Genomic DNA, 20,448 nt, shown 5'->3' with positions numbered 1-20,448 from the left:
GTGCACTCACGAATAATGTTCACATTCAGAGTACATACCCACGCGCGCATATAAAACGGTCGCACACGGAGATGCAGGGAAACACGAGCAGCTTGTGTACTGCTTGTGCTTTAGCTGGCAGGCTGCTGTCGGGTGCTGTGGGCAAGCAGTGGCAGGAACTGCTGACGTCTGATCCGCTCCTGTGCATTTACCTAATGGGGCTGGATTTTAGGACTGAAGGGCTGAAACTGCAGAGACGATATGTGACATCTAGTTCAGTATACCATCTGTATATTTTGCAGGAACAACAACCGTTTCTTCCTCCGTCTGTTTTTCTGTTTGGGCCATTCTCCTCACTGCATGACACACGTTTGATCCTGTTGTAATAGTACATGCGCTGAAGTGGGTACAAGGTCATCTTGCAAGCACCCAAACAAACAAAATACACAGCCACAAACCATACAGTCTTGTCAGGGGAGCGCTGCATACACTCCCAGCCAGGCTGAAATCCTCTGACACTCAGCACACCTTTTTGATGAACTGCCAGGGCAGCACTTTCAGACAAAGGTGTCGATTGCTGGCAAAGATGACTGAAAAAACAGGTTTTTTTTTTCTTTGCGGCTGGAGCGCGAGTTGTTTTTGCCTTTGAGGTTCTACAAGTTTTGAAACGAACTTGTATGAGGCAAGTAGCCTCAACCTGTGTCTGTATCAAAACAACAGTCTTTACTGTTCCTCATTCCTTTCAGGGTTGATGAAGCATGTGTTTCTGTGAGAGTGTGTGTGAGAGTGCGTGAGTAATCATCATCCACAGTGACAGTGATTCCATTATGACACTTGCATTCTTTTTATTGTCGCCTGATCTTCCTGTGACCCAACACAGGAAAGGGGGGGGGGGGGGGGGGGGGACAAGTCAGAATAACGCAAAATCAAAGATAAGAAGCTAGGAAATGACTTCCAATTACTTCACTTTGCCAAAGGAAAGAATTCTGTGCGGTTTGCATGCATGCAAAAACTTGTTTGTCACTTATTTGTTGGGAGTAAAAATGTCTTGCATCCAGATCTGAAGTCCGTTTCCGTGCATCGCAGTGTGCAGTACAGTTGGTTGCCTCCTTTGGGGTGAAACCACAGCTATGTCAGCTAAAGCTAAAGACAACTCATGGACCAAAACAGGATATTAAAAAAAAAAAGAGTTCACAGCTCCCTAACAAGCCCAGTCCAGCCCTCGGTTGGTGTTTACTGCGTGCACTTTTCTGTCAAGGAAACAGATTTAACTACACTGTATAATTGTTTTGTAGAAAGTGGACGTGGCTGCTTCCTGCTTGCCTTAAAAAGGCTGCAGTTTGTACGCAAAAGCTCAAACTTGCCGTCATGTGACACAGTCTACATGCCGTACTGTTTGGTTGTCACGGCCTTCATGGGAAAACGTTTCCTCTTCTTTTCCTTTGATAAGAAAGAGGGGAAAACAAGCCAACAGGATTCCTGCAAACAATTGCTGTTTGTCATGTGTCAAACGCTGCGACGAATACCTCATTAATGAAACAAAGGTCGCAGGTAGTTCCAAGAACTACATGAGGAAAAAAAGTACATGCCATATTATCAACATATATCAACACAGATAATGGACAAAGATCATGGCATGAGTGAGTACGTTTGATAACCAATGAAGTGAAACAGAAAAAAAAAAACGTTTCGACATTTCAATTATGTGGCACAAAAGACTTGTATTGTTGTATTTGCCACCTTCCCTCTTGGCGACAAGGTGCTGCCAATTGTAGCATGAACTGAACAGACAGCTTCGACTACTGTGGCTCTATTCTCTGGGCTAATTTAGCAAAACATTTGTCCCAACATGCATCTGGTAAATAACTGGTGTGCAGATCTGGTGTGTTTTCAACATGGTTTGCAACAAAACTGAACTGAAGCCTGTCTATAAAGATTTAGTCAGTGTTTTCACACTGTGTTGCCCACGCACGGGCTGCTGACCTGCAATATGGCTGCCAGAGGGTGTGTTACACCACCTGAAAGCCCTGTAAAGAGGATGCCTCTTTGAAGTTGTCCCACTGCCCCGGGGTCCTACTAACACAGCTTTTGTTCAGCCGTGCGTGGCTAGGAGTACCTGCCCGACGTGTGCTTGCTTAAACCAAATGACTGGTAGGTAGCGCACTGTGCAGTGCTGCAGCGGCACGATGACACAAAACATCCCAAACACACACACACACACACACACACACACAGTGTAACCTGAAGGAACGCAGGGCTGCTGTAACACAGTTTGGAGCTGCCCAGTTGGTTATCCTCACACAATCCTCTAATGAAGGCCTGTGAAAGTGGACCAACTGTTTAGATTGTCCTAACAGGTTTTGCATGAAATTCTTACCTAATTTTGGAAGTTATAAACATTTTTGCTTTGGGAACAAGGACAAGTAGGTATTAGGGGACACACAGAGGTTGAGAATTTGTGTTAAATTAAGATACTGGCAGGTACTTTCATGATTCCACAAAATTTTAAACCTGGCTAGTTTCAATTTTGCCCTACATTTTACATTTTGATGTTGACATGCTTAGTGCGCTTCACTTCTTTGCTCCACTCAGAGTCCATAACACACACACACACACACACACACACACACACACACACAACAGTCTGACAGTAATGTAGAGGAAACCACGCTCTTGTATAATGCCACATATTCTTATACCAAACTTGGTGTATGATTGTCTACACATTTAAACCAGACTGCCCCCCACCCTTAAATCAGCAGCATGTATGGTATAATCATGCACAACAAAGACGCATATACACACAACTCCATTAAAAACAAGGAACCACACAAGAAGTATTTTCTGTGGCAATGAGGAATGCGCTGGAACAAACATGATACACTCTCCGGAATGCCACCGTGAAACCATGCAGCCATCCGGGCACGCTGTCTGATGTGCAGCCTGGGAGGGGGCAGGCCTCCTGGTGGGCTATATTTGGGGGGGGGGGGGGGGGACACACAGGGTTCAGGTGAAAATAACAGAAACAGCACGACACGCATACACTGAAATTGGAGACAGGGTCAAAGCCACCACCGCCCACCTCCACCCCCACCCTCCCAGACACAAGACATATGGTTCTGTGTAAATCAGCTGATAAGTGAATTTGTGCATCTCGTGAGTTCTATGCCCCATGTTTCTTGTCAGCCTCATGGCGTGCAGGGAGAACAAGGTGGTATAAATCAAACTGGCAAAGTCAACTTCCATCAATAAATAATGACCCATAAAGCTATGCATCAACAGGTGCAATGTGATGTGTTAATGTATGTCAAACTGGCTGGTACCTTAAAGGACTCATGCATTCCACTGGATATATATTTACACCCCTCTTAGCCCCACATCATGCTCAACACACACACACACACACACACACACACACACACACACAAAAGGCTGCAGTCTGGTCTCTCTCATTTCTCATTTTAACACACTCTGCTTTCTCTAATCTTTCATTTCCAGAGATGAAAGACAGAATTATGGCTTGTGGTGGATCAAAGAAAAGTCGGTTAAATGCTCTGATTAGCTGCCACTTTTGATCACGTTTTTTGTTGATTTTTTTTTAATGCAACATCTACAGTACTTGTAGGGGAAGCAGTTATATGACTGCCACGCCTTTTTTCTTTTTCAAATATATCTGTTAAATCTGGCAGTTTGCAGTTGCACCCATTTGCATCATGAGTAACTGCCCTCGGCCTAACGTGAGCGTGTACAGTGCTGAGTACACTTCTGTTAGTGTGCCCACAGAATGAGTCACTGAACCTGCGCTGACCTTTTGTCTTGAATACACAAAACACCTGCTTAGTAGAGAATAATAAACATCAGAAGAAAATAGAACAGCTATAAATCCCTGTTTTATTTTGACTTCTGACAATGTGTTTAATGTTATTCAAACCCCCCCCCCCCCCCCCTTACACACGCACACACACTCACGTCCCTGAACGTCTCTGACTCACAGGCATTTGGGGAAATGAAGAGAAAGGGAAGGAGGGATGGAAAGGTTGTTTTGCTCTGATGAATCATCTGCCAGAGTATAGACGATCTTTGTCAGTGGAGGCGACCGCGGCACCGTCACCTAGCAACAAGCTACAACAAACTACAGAGAGCACAGCGCCGGCAACAACGGCAGCGTTAGCCAGCGAGCTAAAAAAACAAAAAAACAACTAACTATGTGTACAAGGAAAACCAAGCAGACTGAACAAGTTTGTCTTTTTTTAGCGGAAAGAAAATGGTGAAACAGACGATACAGATATTTGGCCGCATTAAGCCCACTAAGAAAACTACGGCGGTGAGTGGACAACTGAAAGTCAACATTAAAGCTAAACACAACTCAGCGGATATTATAAAAGTAATGCTAGACAGGACGTTCGTTTAAGCTAGCTAGAAGTGGCGTTATATCAACGAGGCCTCTCGTAAACACGAAGCGGTTTAAAACGACATTTTGTCACCAAACAACAGGCTTGGACTGCGCAAAAGTCGCCTGTCCGGACATAATACTACATGTGTACTACACATGTGCAACCTTTTCACGGCAGACATTTTGGCTTGTCGTAGCAGGAAAAGCACAGGTGTAACTAATGACGTTAATAATAATGGCCCCCTTCCCTTAGCGTTAAGTGCATAGACGAAGAGGACCACGGGGCCCTGGTAACTGGCACACCTGAATGTAATCATGTATAATAATATGAATTCATATTTTCAATTACACCTGTTTTTCTTGCTATGAAATGTTTGAGCTGAAGATGCAGTTAGTGTTTTGTGCTGACAGTTTAACCTTTCAACACCTTTCATAGTTTCCCTCCTCACGGTATTTCCGGCTGAGTGGAGTTGCCGTCTTCAGACCGTATTGGAACGCTGTTCTAGCAAAGGGCTTCCCACTCACAACCAATGCAGTTCTGTAAACTGCATCACAGTCACCAAGGTGAAACATACTGGGCCAGAATTTCTAATGTAGGTTTGGTGTCATAAGCGTGCCACTGGGCAGGCTTATACAATAATACCAGCCAACCTAACAGTGGTTCCATACTAATGTCGACTTCCCCTCAGGTAGGGGCCATCTTTATTGGACACACATTTCCACGAGAAACCCCTCTGGCAGCGCTTTCTTCCCCCCTAAAGCCCGGTCTGAGCGCAACAGCTGATGGAAGAAATAATCAAATTACTTCGAGGGCATCTCTGGCACTTTGGCTTGAGCTGACAATATCCAGCAATATGAAATGAGCTTCAGCCACGTCCTTGGGGCTCTTTGAGCTTCTGCACATGTCCGTGTGAAGACAACAGAACAGCGGTGGTCAGGGCGGGCGATACTGCACCGAAAAAAAACAAACCAATCATTTAGGTCTCATCTTTTATTCCTGAAACCCCCGGGGACGTGTAATTGCATCAGTGTCCATTGGAAGCATATGCCTGAGCATATGTCGGAGCTCAAAAACAGAGAGGGGGGGGTTCGATTGACCCAGCCACTTTAAATGTCCTCTGCTGCTAGATTGGTTTAATGTTCGACAGTTTTTCTTGTCTCCCCTGAGGCCTTTGAGAGCGGAGGTGAATTCTTAGAGCTTGCCTACACTGTACACTCATCATGATTGCTTGTTCAGTTCTATTGCTTTCCGCAGGATATATGCTCCGTAAACTCCATCTTTTCATTTTGGCGCTTGCAATATCCAAACCACAGGTGGCCAAACATATACTTTAGACCTGACATAATGTATTGTCCTTGTGTTTACGTTGGGCTGCATGTATGCTACCACATACCATAACAACATACAAATCATAGAACTTATAGTAGTTTGTTCTCTCAAAACAGTAGTTGACTGCCTATATGGCTACTTGCAAATATAAATTAGCCCTCCACCTTGTCCTGTGACAATAAACAGTGGCCTGTGGGCCTTGTTCCACCGGAGGACTGACTCTGCTGTTGTCTCTGGCTCCCTCAGGTGTACTCTGTGGACAATGAGGAGCCGACAGGTGCTTCTCTAGAGTTTGTGGTGCCCAGGGACCTGGCCGATGGCTTTGTTAACAACAAGAGGGAGTGCTACAAGTTCAGGTAGCTGTATTTGTATTCCATAAAACGTTCCATATGCATCCACAAATGGCTATACTTCTCTCTATCATTGACAGTGTGGGGCAGTGATTCAACTTATGGCTTGTCAATTTGAGTGTCTCTTTCCTGAGACCAAACTCTGGTCGGTTTTGTCTTATATATAAAAGCAGCAGCAGTTTGGTCATAGAAATCAGATTAATGAGAAATATAACTGCATGCAGTCTGCATGTCTAGATTGGGGAAAGCAAGAAACCTGCAGATGATCACTTCAGCTTTTGATTTCAGTTGTGTTTCAGCTCAAATCTGCAAGTGGTGTGTAACTGTAGAGTTTAGAATGAATAAAGATAACATACAACATAGAGGAAGGTGTGCAGCCCACTCAATTTTATGCTCTCAAGGTTGCATAAGAACTTTTTTCCCATGAATAATTCATCCACCAGTTCTGCCATTGCAGAGCCAGAACATCTGTTTAACGCTGCCGGTGAAAGCTGCAGCCTTATATACCCTCTGGGCAGGGCCCATGCCATGCTTCCAAGCCCTAAATTCACAGTTAGGGAGTCAGACAGCAGTGGACACTGAGAGCCTCTGAAAACCACAGAGTCTTAAAATAGCCTGTGGAGGTTCCCTTGTGCCCTTATAGAAATAAAATTTCCACATTTAACGGTCTTCCTGGGCGGATTCCTCTCACATCATTCTCATCTTTCTGTGGGATAAAACATGGTGGGTTGAGACTGGTTTAGAAAACAGAATGACTAAAGTCCTCATCATCCACTTGGGCAATTAAATAGACTGCGTTTTGTGCTTATTCAGTACTGCAGTGGGTAACTGTTGAGCCCTGGATGTTCAAGATAAACCAACAGCATACATTTTTACTGTATGTTATGGTAGTACATTAAATAATAGGTAAGATTGTCATGGCCATACTGTCTTTGTTCTTCTCCCTTTCGTCCAGGTTCCAAAAGGTTTTTGATCATGCAGTCAAACAAGAAGAGATATTTGAAAACATTGCCAAACCAGTCGCAGACAGGTAAAATCTTGCTGACACTGTACTTTTCAAAATGACAAATGTAAATAAATGTTTGTATTAACACCAGGTCATTCTGAAAGTTTACATCATTTATTTAAAACCCCTTGTCAACCCTTACAACTGCAACCTTTAATCATCCCATTCACAAAGCAGACATTTCATAAGATGCCACTGACCACCTGTGCCCAGCACCGCTCATCTCCCCACGCTGAGGTCAGGCCACACGGGCTTCAGCCAGCCTTGTTGAAGGAAGCCGGCGAAGCTCGGTGTTCTTTAGGATGACACGGAGGGTGTCTGTGATTGTTGGCGTGCTTTACACACTTAAACCACTACGAGCTGGCAGGCAAGATGGCACACTGTGCCATCGTGAGTGCGAGAACAGTTTCAAGCCACGCAGAGCTGTATTTTGTACTGCAGCTGCTCACTCATTTTGAGCTGTTTTTTAATTAGTCATGCACGAGGACCACATTCATTAAACTGACCTGCCCTCAAGATCAACAGTAATTCATCAATGCTATTCAATTGAATGAAAATAGGGGGTTCACCTGGGCCTGTTTTAAATGTCATTTTTAGCCAATATAGCCACTTTTCAATCAGTAAAGTTAATATTCAGTTGATAACTGATGATTGAAGGAAGCAGGTTGATATTTTCACTTGACAAGAGTGGGACTATCAGGAGTTCACAGTTTAGTTTTTAGGGATCCATCTGCTTTTAAAGAACTAAGACGGTTGACCAGATGTTTGCACAGCTCCACTGGTGGAAAGTAGATAAGTGGAAGCTTTAAAACTGGCACAGACTTCAATGTAATGCATCACTACCAGATTTATATAGATGAATCTAAAGTTTCTAAAGATGCAACGTGTTTTGCATTTACTTTTAATTTTTCCATCTCCCAATCAGTTCCTTGCTTCTTCACCTCTAAGATACCTCTACACGCAGTCTTTGCTCCTTTTCAACAAAGGGAAACTCTTACGGTGTCTGTCAGAGCTTCACCCCTCGCCTTGACTCTAAATCAGGACTGACTTCCAAAAGAGAAAAGCCGAGGGGAGAGGGAATTTACTTGGAATTTCCTGTGATCAAATGTTGGTTGCGTTGTTGTTATGTGAACAAGGTTCTTCCTCTCCTCCTCCTCCTCGCCAAACTCCGTCCTCCTGGCTCAATTTAGCCCTACCATCTCCTCAACATTCCACCCCAGTCTTCTTAGTCACAATAGGGGCTATTTGTGGACTCCCACAAGTGCTTTGCATTATCTCTGCTGTTAGAAGACATATAAACAACATTCAGAGACGTCTGGATTGGCTGACTAAGGACTTGGATGTGTTTGACCTGACTCACACTGGTTCACTGACTTGGGTATTAAGTTGCCCTCCCCCTTTGTTGCGGCAGATGGTAAACATCAGGCTAAAAAATGTCAGTCACAACCCGGCCATGTCCTGCCATATCGATTTGAGCTTGGCGTGTTTTTAGTTTTTGATATGACTATAATGTCTGCCGCCTAGAGGACACTAGTCATCCTGTCTAGCCATGACCAATCTGTCTCCCCAGTCAGACATTTCTCAGTCCGCTGGCAGTTCCTTATCCCCTCTGCAGGATGCCCTGTTTACACACTGAATGTTCTGAATTCCACCAAGTTTTAACCTGTTTAAATCCAGTCTCACCACAGTGGCTAAAAGACAAGAGTGAGTGGAGGGAACCATTCTGCCTGTCCAGGCCCCGTTTCCTACTGGAACATGTTGCCTTCAAACACAATCACAAGTCAAGGCCTCATATCCTTGTTACAAAGATTATTGAAAGATTATAAAAGGCACTTGAGCCCAAACTGACATCGACTAAGCTACGTGAAACCCACTTGGTGTGCTGATAACTATGAAGCTTGTGCTGATGTTGACATGGTCCCAATTACAGAAGCACGTGTGGTCACAGTAATCACAAACAGAATCACATTTGGACTGACAGAGTGTTTTTCCTAAAGCCCCCGTAGTCAGGAAACATTTATTCAGGTTTCGTCAGGTGTCACTTTCAATCGCAGCCATTTTGTTGTCACCGCACTTTCACTCAGTTTCATGCACGCAGGCGCCTCTCCTCTCAACCAGCAATAACTGTCAGGTCGCTGTTTTGGTTGGTACTCTGTCATGCTTGGCGCTCCTCAAGTTTAGCCAAAAGCTCTAACTCGTTTACTTGCACACTAGTCTCTGTCTCTGCTGTGGTGTAACCCAAACCAGTCATTTCAACCCCAACACAGTAGTTCAAAAACAAACCAGCATTAACAGCTCCAGGAGAGGAAGAGCCAACGTAATGATGTCGGGCTGGCAACGCAAACCATCTATCTGCATAGTAATCCCATTTCACAAGGCTGCGAAACCTGAACCAAGTTCAAAGAAGAGCTGGGGTCTGCTCAGTTTTATCTGTTACCCTGCTACCTCAAAGGATCGGACATGAAGAGAACAGGAAGAACGGGGATCATGCGGACGATGCGTTGCCAATCTGAGGTGTAAAGAGGAACAAGCATTGGGAAACAACCAAGCCTCAGTGGCAGGGCCCAGGCCTCATCATTAGCACTGACATTAAACTAAACACTGAGCCCTGTGTCTCTGCCCCAGACACAGGCTCTGCCATCACTGCCATGACTCACGCTGGATTAAATGGACGTCCAAGTCAGACTAACCAACCACCATCCTCGTGAGTGAACGTAGGTTTTTATATAAACTGACGTGTGACAGTTTTTTTTTTCCCCCCCTCGCCCTTCTGATGCAGGGACACAGGGAGGGGAAACCCACACACTGCTCAAATACTGGGTTGGCAATTACATTAGAATAAGGCTTAATTTGGTTTATAATTCATCTTTATAAATATAGCCTCAAGATATTTTTTCCTTGCAATTGGCAAGTGAGAGAGTTTATGCTCACTTTTGATGTGTCAGAGGCCCCACTGTCATTTCACTATTTAGTCCTGGTTCTTTTCCAAGACTACAGAACAGGAGTTTATCCTACCTCATATGAGTACCGACATACTGGATGTTCATTTCATTCAAACAGAACTAGATACCATTGGTTTCCATGGCCCTGCGCACGTGCAGGAGGGGAGTTCGGAGCCAAACCAAAATCTACCGGGCCCTGCCTAGTTGAGTGGGTTTGGGCCCTTTCCTTCGCTCATACTCCGAGACATTCCTCCCTCACCGGCAGATGTCTGTCGCCATAGCAGTCCTCCGCTCGCCGCCATCTTTTCCTGTGGATTTGAAGTGTCAGATTCAATTCAGCTCAGACTCTGGTTTCTGCTTGGGGATGCACTCGACAGTACGTCGCACTCCCGCAAATGAAAACAGTGATGTCATAGGAGGCGCACATTGTCAGTGAGCACGACTATGGTTACATTTACAGACAAACAGATGCATTCTGAAAAAATAGCTTCAAGGCTCCTTTACTGATAAGATTACAGTTGATACTGTGCATGGGTTCATGTCGCCGAGGGTCAATCACTGATCTCGGGCGAGCACTTCCACTTTGAAAGCTTTTGAAAATATAGACCTTTGTGGTTAAGTGTGTGTGTGTATGTGTGTGTATGTGTCTTTGCAGTGTATTGGCTGGCTATAATGGCACCATATTTGCCTATGGCCAGACGGGCAGTGGGAAGACTTTTACCATCACGGGAGGGGCCGAGCGCTACAGTGACCGTGGCATTATTCCCCGCACCCTTTCCTACCTGTTTGAGCGCTTCAGCCAGGTCAGCACAGCAGGGCCAGCTTGTTTTTTTCAATTAATTGAAGCCCACACACTCTGCCTCTACCATCATTCCTTCCCTGTGCTGCAAAGCATCTAGATTTGAATATTTGCTTTTTGCTAAGTGTCAGAAAACACAAAGATTTCCATCTTAATGCACCCAGTCCAATTTAACATACTATATTTTGTGCTCCACAGGACAGCAGTATGGTTTATTCCACACACATCTCCTACCTGGAGGTCTACAACGAGGTGGGATATGACCTTCTGGACACCCGACATGAAGCATCTCGACTGGAAGACCTGCCGTCAGTGTTTGTTTTTTTTGTTTGTTTTTGTTATTACTGTAACTTTTGCTACACTGATGCTACAGACGTCCACTTACATTTGAATATGTCATCAATTACAGTCATATAGTTTATATTTTCCCTTGAAGGCCCGCACTCATAAGTGATGTATACACTTATTTTAGAGCTGAAATGACCAATCATCCCTGATTCCATTATTCTCCCAGACATTATTCCTGAACAGCCTTTTGTCAGCCTGGCCCGGAGTCAGCGTGTGGTGAAATATGGAGACTCTAGTATTTACCACCTCACTTACGAACTGCCAACTGACATAATGAGACTGTGGGACTGCCATGGATGTGGCCGACCTGGTGGCGGACTCTGCCACTGGAGTGGAGAGCAGGACTTTTTCATAGCGAGTCAGTGCTACCTCCTTTTTCTCACTCGTGCTCCTCACTCGCCCTGAGACAGTCTCTCTTCCTCACTCTCCATCCCATTTCACCCTGCTTCATTTTTTCTTTCTTTCAGTCCGTCTTTCTTTGTAATTATAAATTCCATCTGTCTGGATTTTTCTCTTTGTGTCATACTCAATACTTATTCATCTCAAAGTAGACTTGGGACTTCCAGACGCGACATCGTCTTGGTACATCATTTTGGTGTTTCTTTCGTATTTTCTTGTACCAGTTCCATTTAAGTTCCTTCTCTCCTTTTGCAGAGGATCCAGCTCAAGGTTTCGATACCCACAAATCACAGTCTTCTGGAAATAGACAGTGCCCGTTGTTAACCATGCTGTGGCTACAATTGCTGATTCAAGGAGAAGCTGTGGCACTGACAAATTTCCCTCTGTAACTGTTGGTCTGTTTCTGTCTTTCACTGCCTACCCCTTCTCTTCTTTCTGACATTCATTTTTTTTCTTGTTTTACTTCGTCTTGTCGCCATCTGTGCATTATTTCCATCATGCGTCCAACATTCCATCCTCTAAATGCCCCCAAAGTCTGTAAATGATCTTGTAAATTCATTCAACATCTATATCATTTTTTATATTTGTGTAAAAATACAATAATCAAATGCTATTTTGAGTTGATGGGGCAGTTTGGGAAAATAACCTGTCTGGGTACAGGCCTTTAATCACATTAAGATTAATGCTGTTTTATCAAACGACCTCAATTAACTGTCTACATGTGTTCACCAGTCTTTCCACCCCTTTTGACATCTCAATCCAGTAGCCATACTGTCACAGCCCTGGTGCGGTGATGGACATGATGTACCACATCATAGGAGCATAGGAGTCACTGATGTGGGCAAGAACCAATCACCTGTTTGTTTTTAAAAGCAAGCCGTGTCTGTTGTCAAGTTATGAACTGCCGGACAGATAAAGCACATGTGTCAAACTGGGTCAGAGCCCACACTGACTTGCAGATGTGGTTTGTTTGGATTTAGAGCTGAGCGGGGCCAAGGCCATGGTAGGGAAATGGATGACATAACTGACATAATTCGTTTTTCATAATTGCTTCATCGTTAGATTATTTGGGTTCTGACTGGATTTGTCCCGCTTTTTCTTTTTTACCAATAATTTCATGTTCATTTATCATGCTGGAATTTCCTTTAACAACACCTTTCGTTTCTTTTCCAGAAAAGTAATGATCATGGAGGATCCAGACCAGAACATCCACATCAGGAACCTGTCACTGCAGCAGTCAGCAAATGAGGAGGAGGCCCTGAATCTGCTCTTCCTGGGTGACACCAATCGTATGATTGCAGAGGTAAGACAGAGGGATTCTCCATTAACAGAAATGTTTGATGGGACTTCCCCTTTTTAATTCACGCACCATACATGCGGTGTTCTTAGTAAGGATTGTCGACAGTATGCAAAAATACATGACCACTCCCAGGGTAAGTGGCACAAAGGGTATATTCTGTCCACAAATGCAATATGCACTCTAAAGGCTACCTTAAGACCCCTCTAAAATATTATTTTGGTCCCCTGTGGTCCCTTTTACCATGTTTTTTTCCCAGTAAAACCAAGCATTCTCTCTGTAATTTCTGTTTATGTTGCGGTGGTTCTTTTCTACACTCAGACACCCAGACTCCCCACTCTGATGAGACATGTTTTAGGTCAGCTTTTGCTTTGCAACCTGAGGTTTGGAGCAAAGCTCTGATCTCACCTTGTTTACTAGTTTGTAAGTCAATAGCAGACAGTAAAAGTGAACTGGATAATCAGGTTTCACTCGGAGACTTGCTTTTTTATTTATGACGAGTATTTCAAAGTCAGTTTTTGATGTGGCTGGGGTTCTTCCATAAAACAATACCAACGCGAAAGAAATCCAAGATGGAATTTCTCCGGAACTCGGAAAATGGGTTTAGTAGCTAGGATCCCGTCACGTAGCGTTTGTAGTGTACGAGAAATGTGTGTGTCTACCTAGTAACACACATAATCCACTGAACATAGCCCATTGCCAAAACAATCGACCTCAAGGACACCCTCCCACTGTCCACTGCTGGAAAACCTGGGGGTATGTTTGAGTGGAAACACATTCTTGGACGTTCCATTAGTCTGTTGATCAGGCAATCGAGGCGTTGCGCAGTCCAGCGGGGAGCCCCCCAGTTCAGTCCACCCACACCAGACTTTTGTGAATTGGCCCTCTCCGGACCTTCTTCACAAGAAGGTTTCTCTCGAGCTGCCAGAATTACCCCAGAAGTCCTCGCTCCACATAGACTTCCAAAACGTTGACAGCAATGCTTTCTTTCTTCTCCTGCCTTCAGCCATGTGGATAAAAGATGACACATCCGTTCACGCCACACTCAGCAGACAATGAGCTCACTCGCTTTGAGACTTGGCAATCCCCTCTACACTTTTATTGGACAGGAAATAAAATACACCTTTTCAACTCCTCACCCTTCCTTCAACCTCATCAAGATACATTTCCTCCCATCTGGTCTGTTTTTCTGCGCCCCTGTTTCACCTCTCGTCACATGTGGGGATGCAGGGCCGGCATCTTTCCCCCTTTTCTACGTCCAAACTCCCTCGTGAACTTGTGGGGGTGAGTAGGGTGCATAGCAGGTGGTCCATGTGAAACTTCACTCTTAATCTTTTGAATCAGAAATCTGTAAATGTTTCATGGTTTGTAGCACCAGATTGCCCCTTTATGCTGACCCACTGCAGCACTGTGTGTGGTCAGCATGTGGTGCACTTAAGATCAACATGTGGTCACTTGAGAACACAGGATACTAAAGGAAGTGACTCCAGTGAAGTTGCATTGTCCTGCTGTTTTTTTCGCAACTAAGACATACTTTAATGCCCCAGTGTGGACTCCATCTCCTCTGTGGACACCGTCTGTAACCATTTAAATAAACATAATGTACTTGATGCGCTCTCTTGGACTCCTAAAGACACCTTTTATATAATGTCTGGTGATATCAAAATGAAGTTATTATGGCGCACATTGCAGGCATATCTCCAAACGTACCCAAACTGTCCCTCAGCTGGTGCTCAGTCTTGATAAATGCCACGGTGAGGACACAGTGACACTCAGAGATAAGAGCCAACAGTGGCTTCTTATCTACAGGCAGCTGCCAGCGCATATGAATACTTTTAGGTGTACCTAATAAACTGCCAACCGAGTGTATTTACTTTGTGCATGAATTAAAACAGAGGGAGTTTCCATCACGGGCAACATAATGCAGGAGCAGCAAATTCTTTGGATTGCATACTAAGTTGACGTCTGAATGTGAGGAACTAACAGAAGTGTACACATTTACACACATTCTGAGGCGTAGTTTTAGTATCGTTTTGATGTTTGATGTTGTGTTAGCTCTTTTGGTCATTAAAAACAACACATTGCACAGCAGTAGAGTCCTAAAATGCCTGCTGAATAGCTGTCAGCGGTGAGATTGTAAAACTGATTGTTCAACATGGACATTCTGTCCTTACCTTTGACCCGTTAATCAATCCCATTAGGTGTATAATCCCTCGCCAACATCTAAGGCCTGCTTCATATTACTTTAGGGGATACCCTGAGGAGCAAACATGGATGTGTGCAGAGTGAAGGGGATTTGGACTGAGGAAAGAGAAGCTAGCAGTGGGTTAAGGCAGTGAAAGATCTGTCAGGAGCCGTCATGACCCTAACAGGCAGGTGTTGGCACATTTACGCCAACAACAGGTCAGGGTCAGAGCAGCTTTCTTTCTTTCTTTCTTTCTTTTTTCTTTTTAGAATGAACGACCTGGAAAGTCTATGAGGATGTTTTCGAGCAGAGAGAATGTCCGTATCTTAGATTAATGACCACACCATAGAAGGAATCTCAGCCTTGACCAGAAACTAATTCAAGTCCAGATGTACTGTATCATCAGGACATCCCCTCCGTTCTCATGTAAAACCAGCATCATGTGTTGAAGCTGCATATGTGTTACGGCACAAACAAAGGAAAACAAAACGAAGTCTATGATCAGCGCTGTGTCAGTGAATGTCCATTTCCTCTGTTTATTCTCTCTTTGAGGACCCCATGAGAAACCCGTCCTCCTCCAGTTAATAAGGCTTGTTTGTGCAGAGTGACTCATGCTCTATTTCTGTCTCCTCCTGCTCTCAACCTGACTTCTGCTGTTCCAGGGACCATCTGAAAATCAACCTCAGCTTTTGTACAGCCGCCACCATGTGTTTACTGCTCATCGGTTACACATGGTGTGGCTTTGATCTTCAAACCAGCAGGAGCAAGAAAAAATAAGAATCAAAGGAAACATGTTTTTTGTTGTTTGAATATGGAAAGTACCGCAGATGGAGAATAAAAATAAAATTCCCCTTTTTCTCTCTCTTTTTTTTTGTGTCCACCATGTGTACCAATTTTAGAGGATTCAGGATACCCTCACGCAGAACACAGAATGCTATTCTCTCACCACTCTCCTCTCATCTCCAGACTCCAATGAACCAGGCGTCCACCCGTTCCCACTGCATCTTCACCGTGCACTTGTGCAGGCGTGAGCCGGGCTCGGCCACCCTGCGGCGCTCCAAGCTCCACCTGGTGGACCTGGCCGGATCGGATAGAGTCAGCAAGACTGGCCTGAATGGGCAGCTGCTCACAGAGGCCAAGTACATCAACCTCTCGCTCCACTACCTGGAGCAGGTAGTGAAACATGTTTTTTAAACTTAGAATAATATATTGCACAATGTAATGTTTGATATATAGTTGATGTTAATAGTGAAATACATTTTGGCATAGAATACATTTGATTTGATCCTTTCCACCATGAGCAGGTTTTTCAGGGTGCTTCATTTGTTCAGGACCATAAGTTCCTCATAATTCACTTTATGTCAGACGTTTGACTTTGATTAATGGCCATCTTGCAGCTATTGTATGAACAGTAATGACCCCTGTTGGAAAGAGTAAGTGCGTTTTCTTTCAGACATCATGTTACAATCAGGCATTCCATTTGCTTCCTCCATGTCTTGCCTTGATTTACGCATCAGCCCTCTTCACCGCTCTCTTCCTCAGGTGATCATAGCTTTGTCCGAGAAGAAGCGCTCCCACATTCCCTACAGGAACTCCATGCTGACCTCTGTGCTGAGGGACAGCCTCGGGGGCAACTGCATGACTACCATGATTGCCACGATGGCAGCGGACAAGAGGAACATCGATGTAAGGATGGTCTTGCCTTGGGCCGTGTTCAGACAGAAGACAAAACAGTTTTTAGCTTTGTCAGTAGCGAATGTGCATTTTCTCTTCTCAAACCACATCTGAATTCTCTGGGTATTTCAGCGCATGCAAAAACAATACTGTCTTTCATTTTTAAGACGTGAAATACTTGTAGTGTCGTACAGTATATTCTGCTGGATAGAGATGAATGAGAAGCTTTAGAGTAGCTTTAGATGTTGTTATCTTTGTTGTGTCCTTGCATGCATTCACTTTAGTAAATGTATCATGATGAATGAGTACTACATTACACAGTAATTAGGATCAATAGTCTTCCCTCAGGCAGAAAAAAACAACATTAAAAACATTTTTCTTGAAACTCTTTCCCTCAGGAGTCCATCTCCACGTGCCGCTTCGCTCAGCGCGTGGCTCTCATCAAGAACGAGGCGATATTGAATGAAGAACTGGATCCTGCCCTGGTGAGACAGCCAGACACTCGCAGAGCTTCACCAGTCACTACAAATACCATAGCGTAGCCACACGGTCACACCACAGAAGCATGACTTAATGTGCCGTTTCATTATGGCCAGACCCTCCTCACAGCTTCCAGACCTTAAATTGATCAGCGAGTGAGTTGTAGTGGGGATCCAGCTTCTAAATGTAACCCACCGTGTGCTTAAGTGTCCTCTTTGGGTTTCCAATACCAAATGAGTTTTTCCAGTGTCAGGCATTCTGAAAGGAGCAGTTTTTCCACCGTCAACACGCGGATGCCTGTCCGTCTCCTGTTATTTAGACTGCTCAGGTCCTGGTTGCATTCTCTCTCTCTCTGTCTCTTGTTTACATGCCTCCAATTCTGTTATGGCATATTTTATCCCCATAAGAGAAAGCACCCAGCTGGAGACGGGTGTGTGTGTGTGTGTGTGTGTGTGTGTGTGTATATATATATATGTGTCTTTACACACATGCACGCATGGAGCCACATTTCATTATATTTAGTGTCTATATGCTATGAATACATTTTATTTTAGTAAGTTAGAGAAGAGACCAGAGCAGGAGATGTAGAGCAGAGAAAGCTTTTGTTACATATAGTTATACATTTTATAATGGATAGTAGGAAATCACATGAGAGATTGCCTGAGCAGCTTAGCCAGGTTGTTACTTCCTCCTCGTACAATACTCAGTCACACCTTCCCCTATTGTGGAGCGTGAGGAAGCAGACCTGGTAGCTGTTGTAAAGGCCCCCACGGAGGGATATACAGTAGTTAGTCATCACAGCTACATCCGCTTCCTCCCCTCCCACCATGACCCTGCCTCAGGATCAACTGCTACTGTATTACTGCTACTGAGACTTGGCTGGCCACTTTGCAAACCCTGCAGAGGTATTTTTAAGAGAGTCTGCGGCCGGCCCAGTAATTGTGACAGTGTCTGGCTGCTCCCAATTGGGCCCGGCACAGTTACAGCTCCAGACGAGCCCAAACTCCGTGGGCAAACTTCTTGTCTCCGTTCATGGCGTTTTGGTGTGTTTCTCATTTTGTTCTTTGCTCCCGTCTCTCTGTCTCTGCCTCTATCTCCCTTCCTGGTTTACTGAGAAAAAGAAAGTTAAGCCAGCAGTGCAGTTTGCAGATTAGAATGATGTCATTTATTGTGGTTTGGGGTGACACTCAGACTCCCATTTCTGGCCTGCCCCATCTCGAGGCACACTGTCTGTTGGACGTGCCGGCTGCGGTAATTGATTTGAAACCTGGAGTTTGCTTTTCACAATCCTGCAGTCCGTGTTTGGTACATTGGTCAGACCACACACTGCCTTAATGGTCCTATACTGTAGCCTACAGGCTACAAAATGCACTTCGTCAAAGCCTGAACAGCAGGAAACCAGCCAGACCGGACAAAATATTTAACAAGGCTGTCACGGACTGGGAAAGAATGAGGTGTGACCTGAGATCATGATGAAGTCAAGATTAAGTGACCACACCATATAAGGCTGGCTCTGTCGGTTCCTCGAAGAGCACTAAGGTCAGTCTTAATCCTCAGAGTAGACCAGACTGATCGTGGTCTGCACTCAAAGAAATTGTCATTGTTACTGGATCTTCCACCACCTCACTGTGGCACTTATTTCAATCAAACCTCTTTCTGTAATTCTTAAAGGGACCAAAATGTGGATCTTAATGTGTTGTTATGCAGGTAATAGGAGGCTGGGTGACCCTTCTTAACCTGGACACCCCCCCCCCCCCAATTTAAAGATACACACACAACATCTCGCTCGAGAAGACAGCTCTGATTAGCGCATACCTGTGAGTCAAACAGAAGCCTGCTTATAGCCCACCAGAGAGACATGTCCGGGAAGCGGGTGTGAACATTCCTGCGGGTGGTTGCTCTCCCTGGGTCCCTCATCTGCCCTGTCTAAGTGGCTGGCGTCCTTCATGGTGCCGTGCATGGAACACAGCCCATGTGTTATCATTTTGTCGCGGGGGATAAAAGACCTTGACCACGTTTTAGGTGTAGTGGGAAACTATGACTCCCCTTCTTTCATTAAAAAGAGGCCTCATAATAGCAGCATGTTTGTGAGTGGCACACTACATAATACATACGCATTTGAGGTGGAACCTGTGGTTATACTACAGCGCGTACAGCTTACTGTGGGTGGTTTTCTGCACAGGATGGATGGTATGTATTCAAGAAGAGGATGTAGAATTTCAAGTTAGGACTGTACACGTCACTTTTAATGATTCAAAGTTGACTGTGTAACAAGTTTGTCAACACAGACATACATGTGGTGCTGCTTTTGCACTGTTGCACTGACATAGGAGGATATGCGGACACCATCCGTCACAGAGCTTGAGTCAGTTCTTATTCAGAGCGTACGGGAGCCTGTCGCGGTGCTGTGGTACCAGTGTGGGCTCGGCGCTCTGAAATAGACTGCACGATTCCGCTGACCAACAACTGGCGGTCGGCTATTCAGGATGCAGCTGGGAGAATTACATCAGACCATGGGTTCCAAAAGAGAGATACAGGGAGCGGCTCTGGTGAGGGACGGTCAGCTATGATGTTCAGCGTTGAAAAATACGATACGGGGTGGATTAGAGATGAGATTTTTGTTAAGCTAAGTGGCACGTACCCAAAACCACCCTGCAGGTCTGTTTCTTCTCAAGAGCATCTTGACTTGACAACGTCTGACTGCATGCACTGGTTTTGACCTTTCCCGTTAGGAGATGAGTGTTGCCAGAAGTGGTGCTTCTTTGCTAAGTTGGATGACTCGGTCTGACCTTTGACCTTGATATTTCGTTTTCACTGAACTTTGGCTCCCTAGCAGCTTAGTGTCAGGAGTGTCGCTGTGTGGCTCTGGCACACAGTCGCCACTTTCTGTTGTATTTGCTCTTTGCCACTGAGACAGTTCCAGCCTTTCAGCCTGCTTTAGTATTTTGCGGTGTGGTCAGTTTCAGTGGTGATAGTTAAGTGGGATTTATGCTGAAGAAAGAAGTGGGTCATGTGAGAAAAAGAACAATTGCCGCTTGTTTTTTTAGGTGGTTCAGTGTGTTGTTTTGTGGTCTGATTTGTGCAGAATTTTTATTACAACTGGCCTGGCTTTCTTTCAATAATTACACCATCCATTGATTTTGGTGTTGGCCTATATTCCCGACCATTAACATATAAATACACGTCTCTGTTTAGATGTAATGTAGGAAGGGTCATTCTCTTGTTGGAATGATTCCCCCTTTTTAAAGGGATTTGGCAAATGAATA

At 44.7% G+C, this 20,448-nt stretch overlaps 1 protein-coding gene across 1 annotated transcript in view; it reads left to right on the top strand.

Annotated features, from left to right (window-relative positions):
- The first annotated feature begins 4,243 nt into the window (after nucleotides 1–4,243).
- kif6 (kinesin family member 6) overlaps nucleotides 4,244–20,448 on the top strand; it is a 48,478-nt gene continuing 32,273 nt past the window's right edge. The window contains exons 1-9 of the mRNA XM_070920678.1: nucleotides 4,244–4,303; nucleotides 5,949–6,058; nucleotides 7,008–7,082; nucleotides 10,656–10,803; nucleotides 10,998–11,107; nucleotides 12,720–12,849; nucleotides 15,995–16,201; nucleotides 16,571–16,714; nucleotides 17,101–17,187. Of these exons, the coding sequence (XP_070776779.1) occupies nucleotides 4,244–4,303; nucleotides 5,949–6,058; nucleotides 7,008–7,082; nucleotides 10,656–10,803; nucleotides 10,998–11,107; nucleotides 12,720–12,849; nucleotides 15,995–16,201; nucleotides 16,571–16,714; nucleotides 17,101–17,187 (1,071 nt within the window). The remainder of the gene's footprint in view (nucleotides 4,304–5,948; nucleotides 6,059–7,007; nucleotides 7,083–10,655; nucleotides 10,804–10,997; nucleotides 11,108–12,719; nucleotides 12,850–15,994; nucleotides 16,202–16,570; nucleotides 16,715–17,100; nucleotides 17,188–20,448) is intronic.

This window comes from Enoplosus armatus, chromosome 15 (genome assembly GCF_043641665.1).
Source record: "Enoplosus armatus isolate fEnoArm2 chromosome 15, fEnoArm2.hap1, whole genome shotgun sequence".
Classification (NCBI taxonomy): domain Eukaryota; kingdom Metazoa; phylum Chordata; class Actinopteri; order Centrarchiformes; family Enoplosidae; genus Enoplosus; species Enoplosus armatus.
This window is presented reverse-complemented; position numbering and strand designations above follow the sequence as displayed.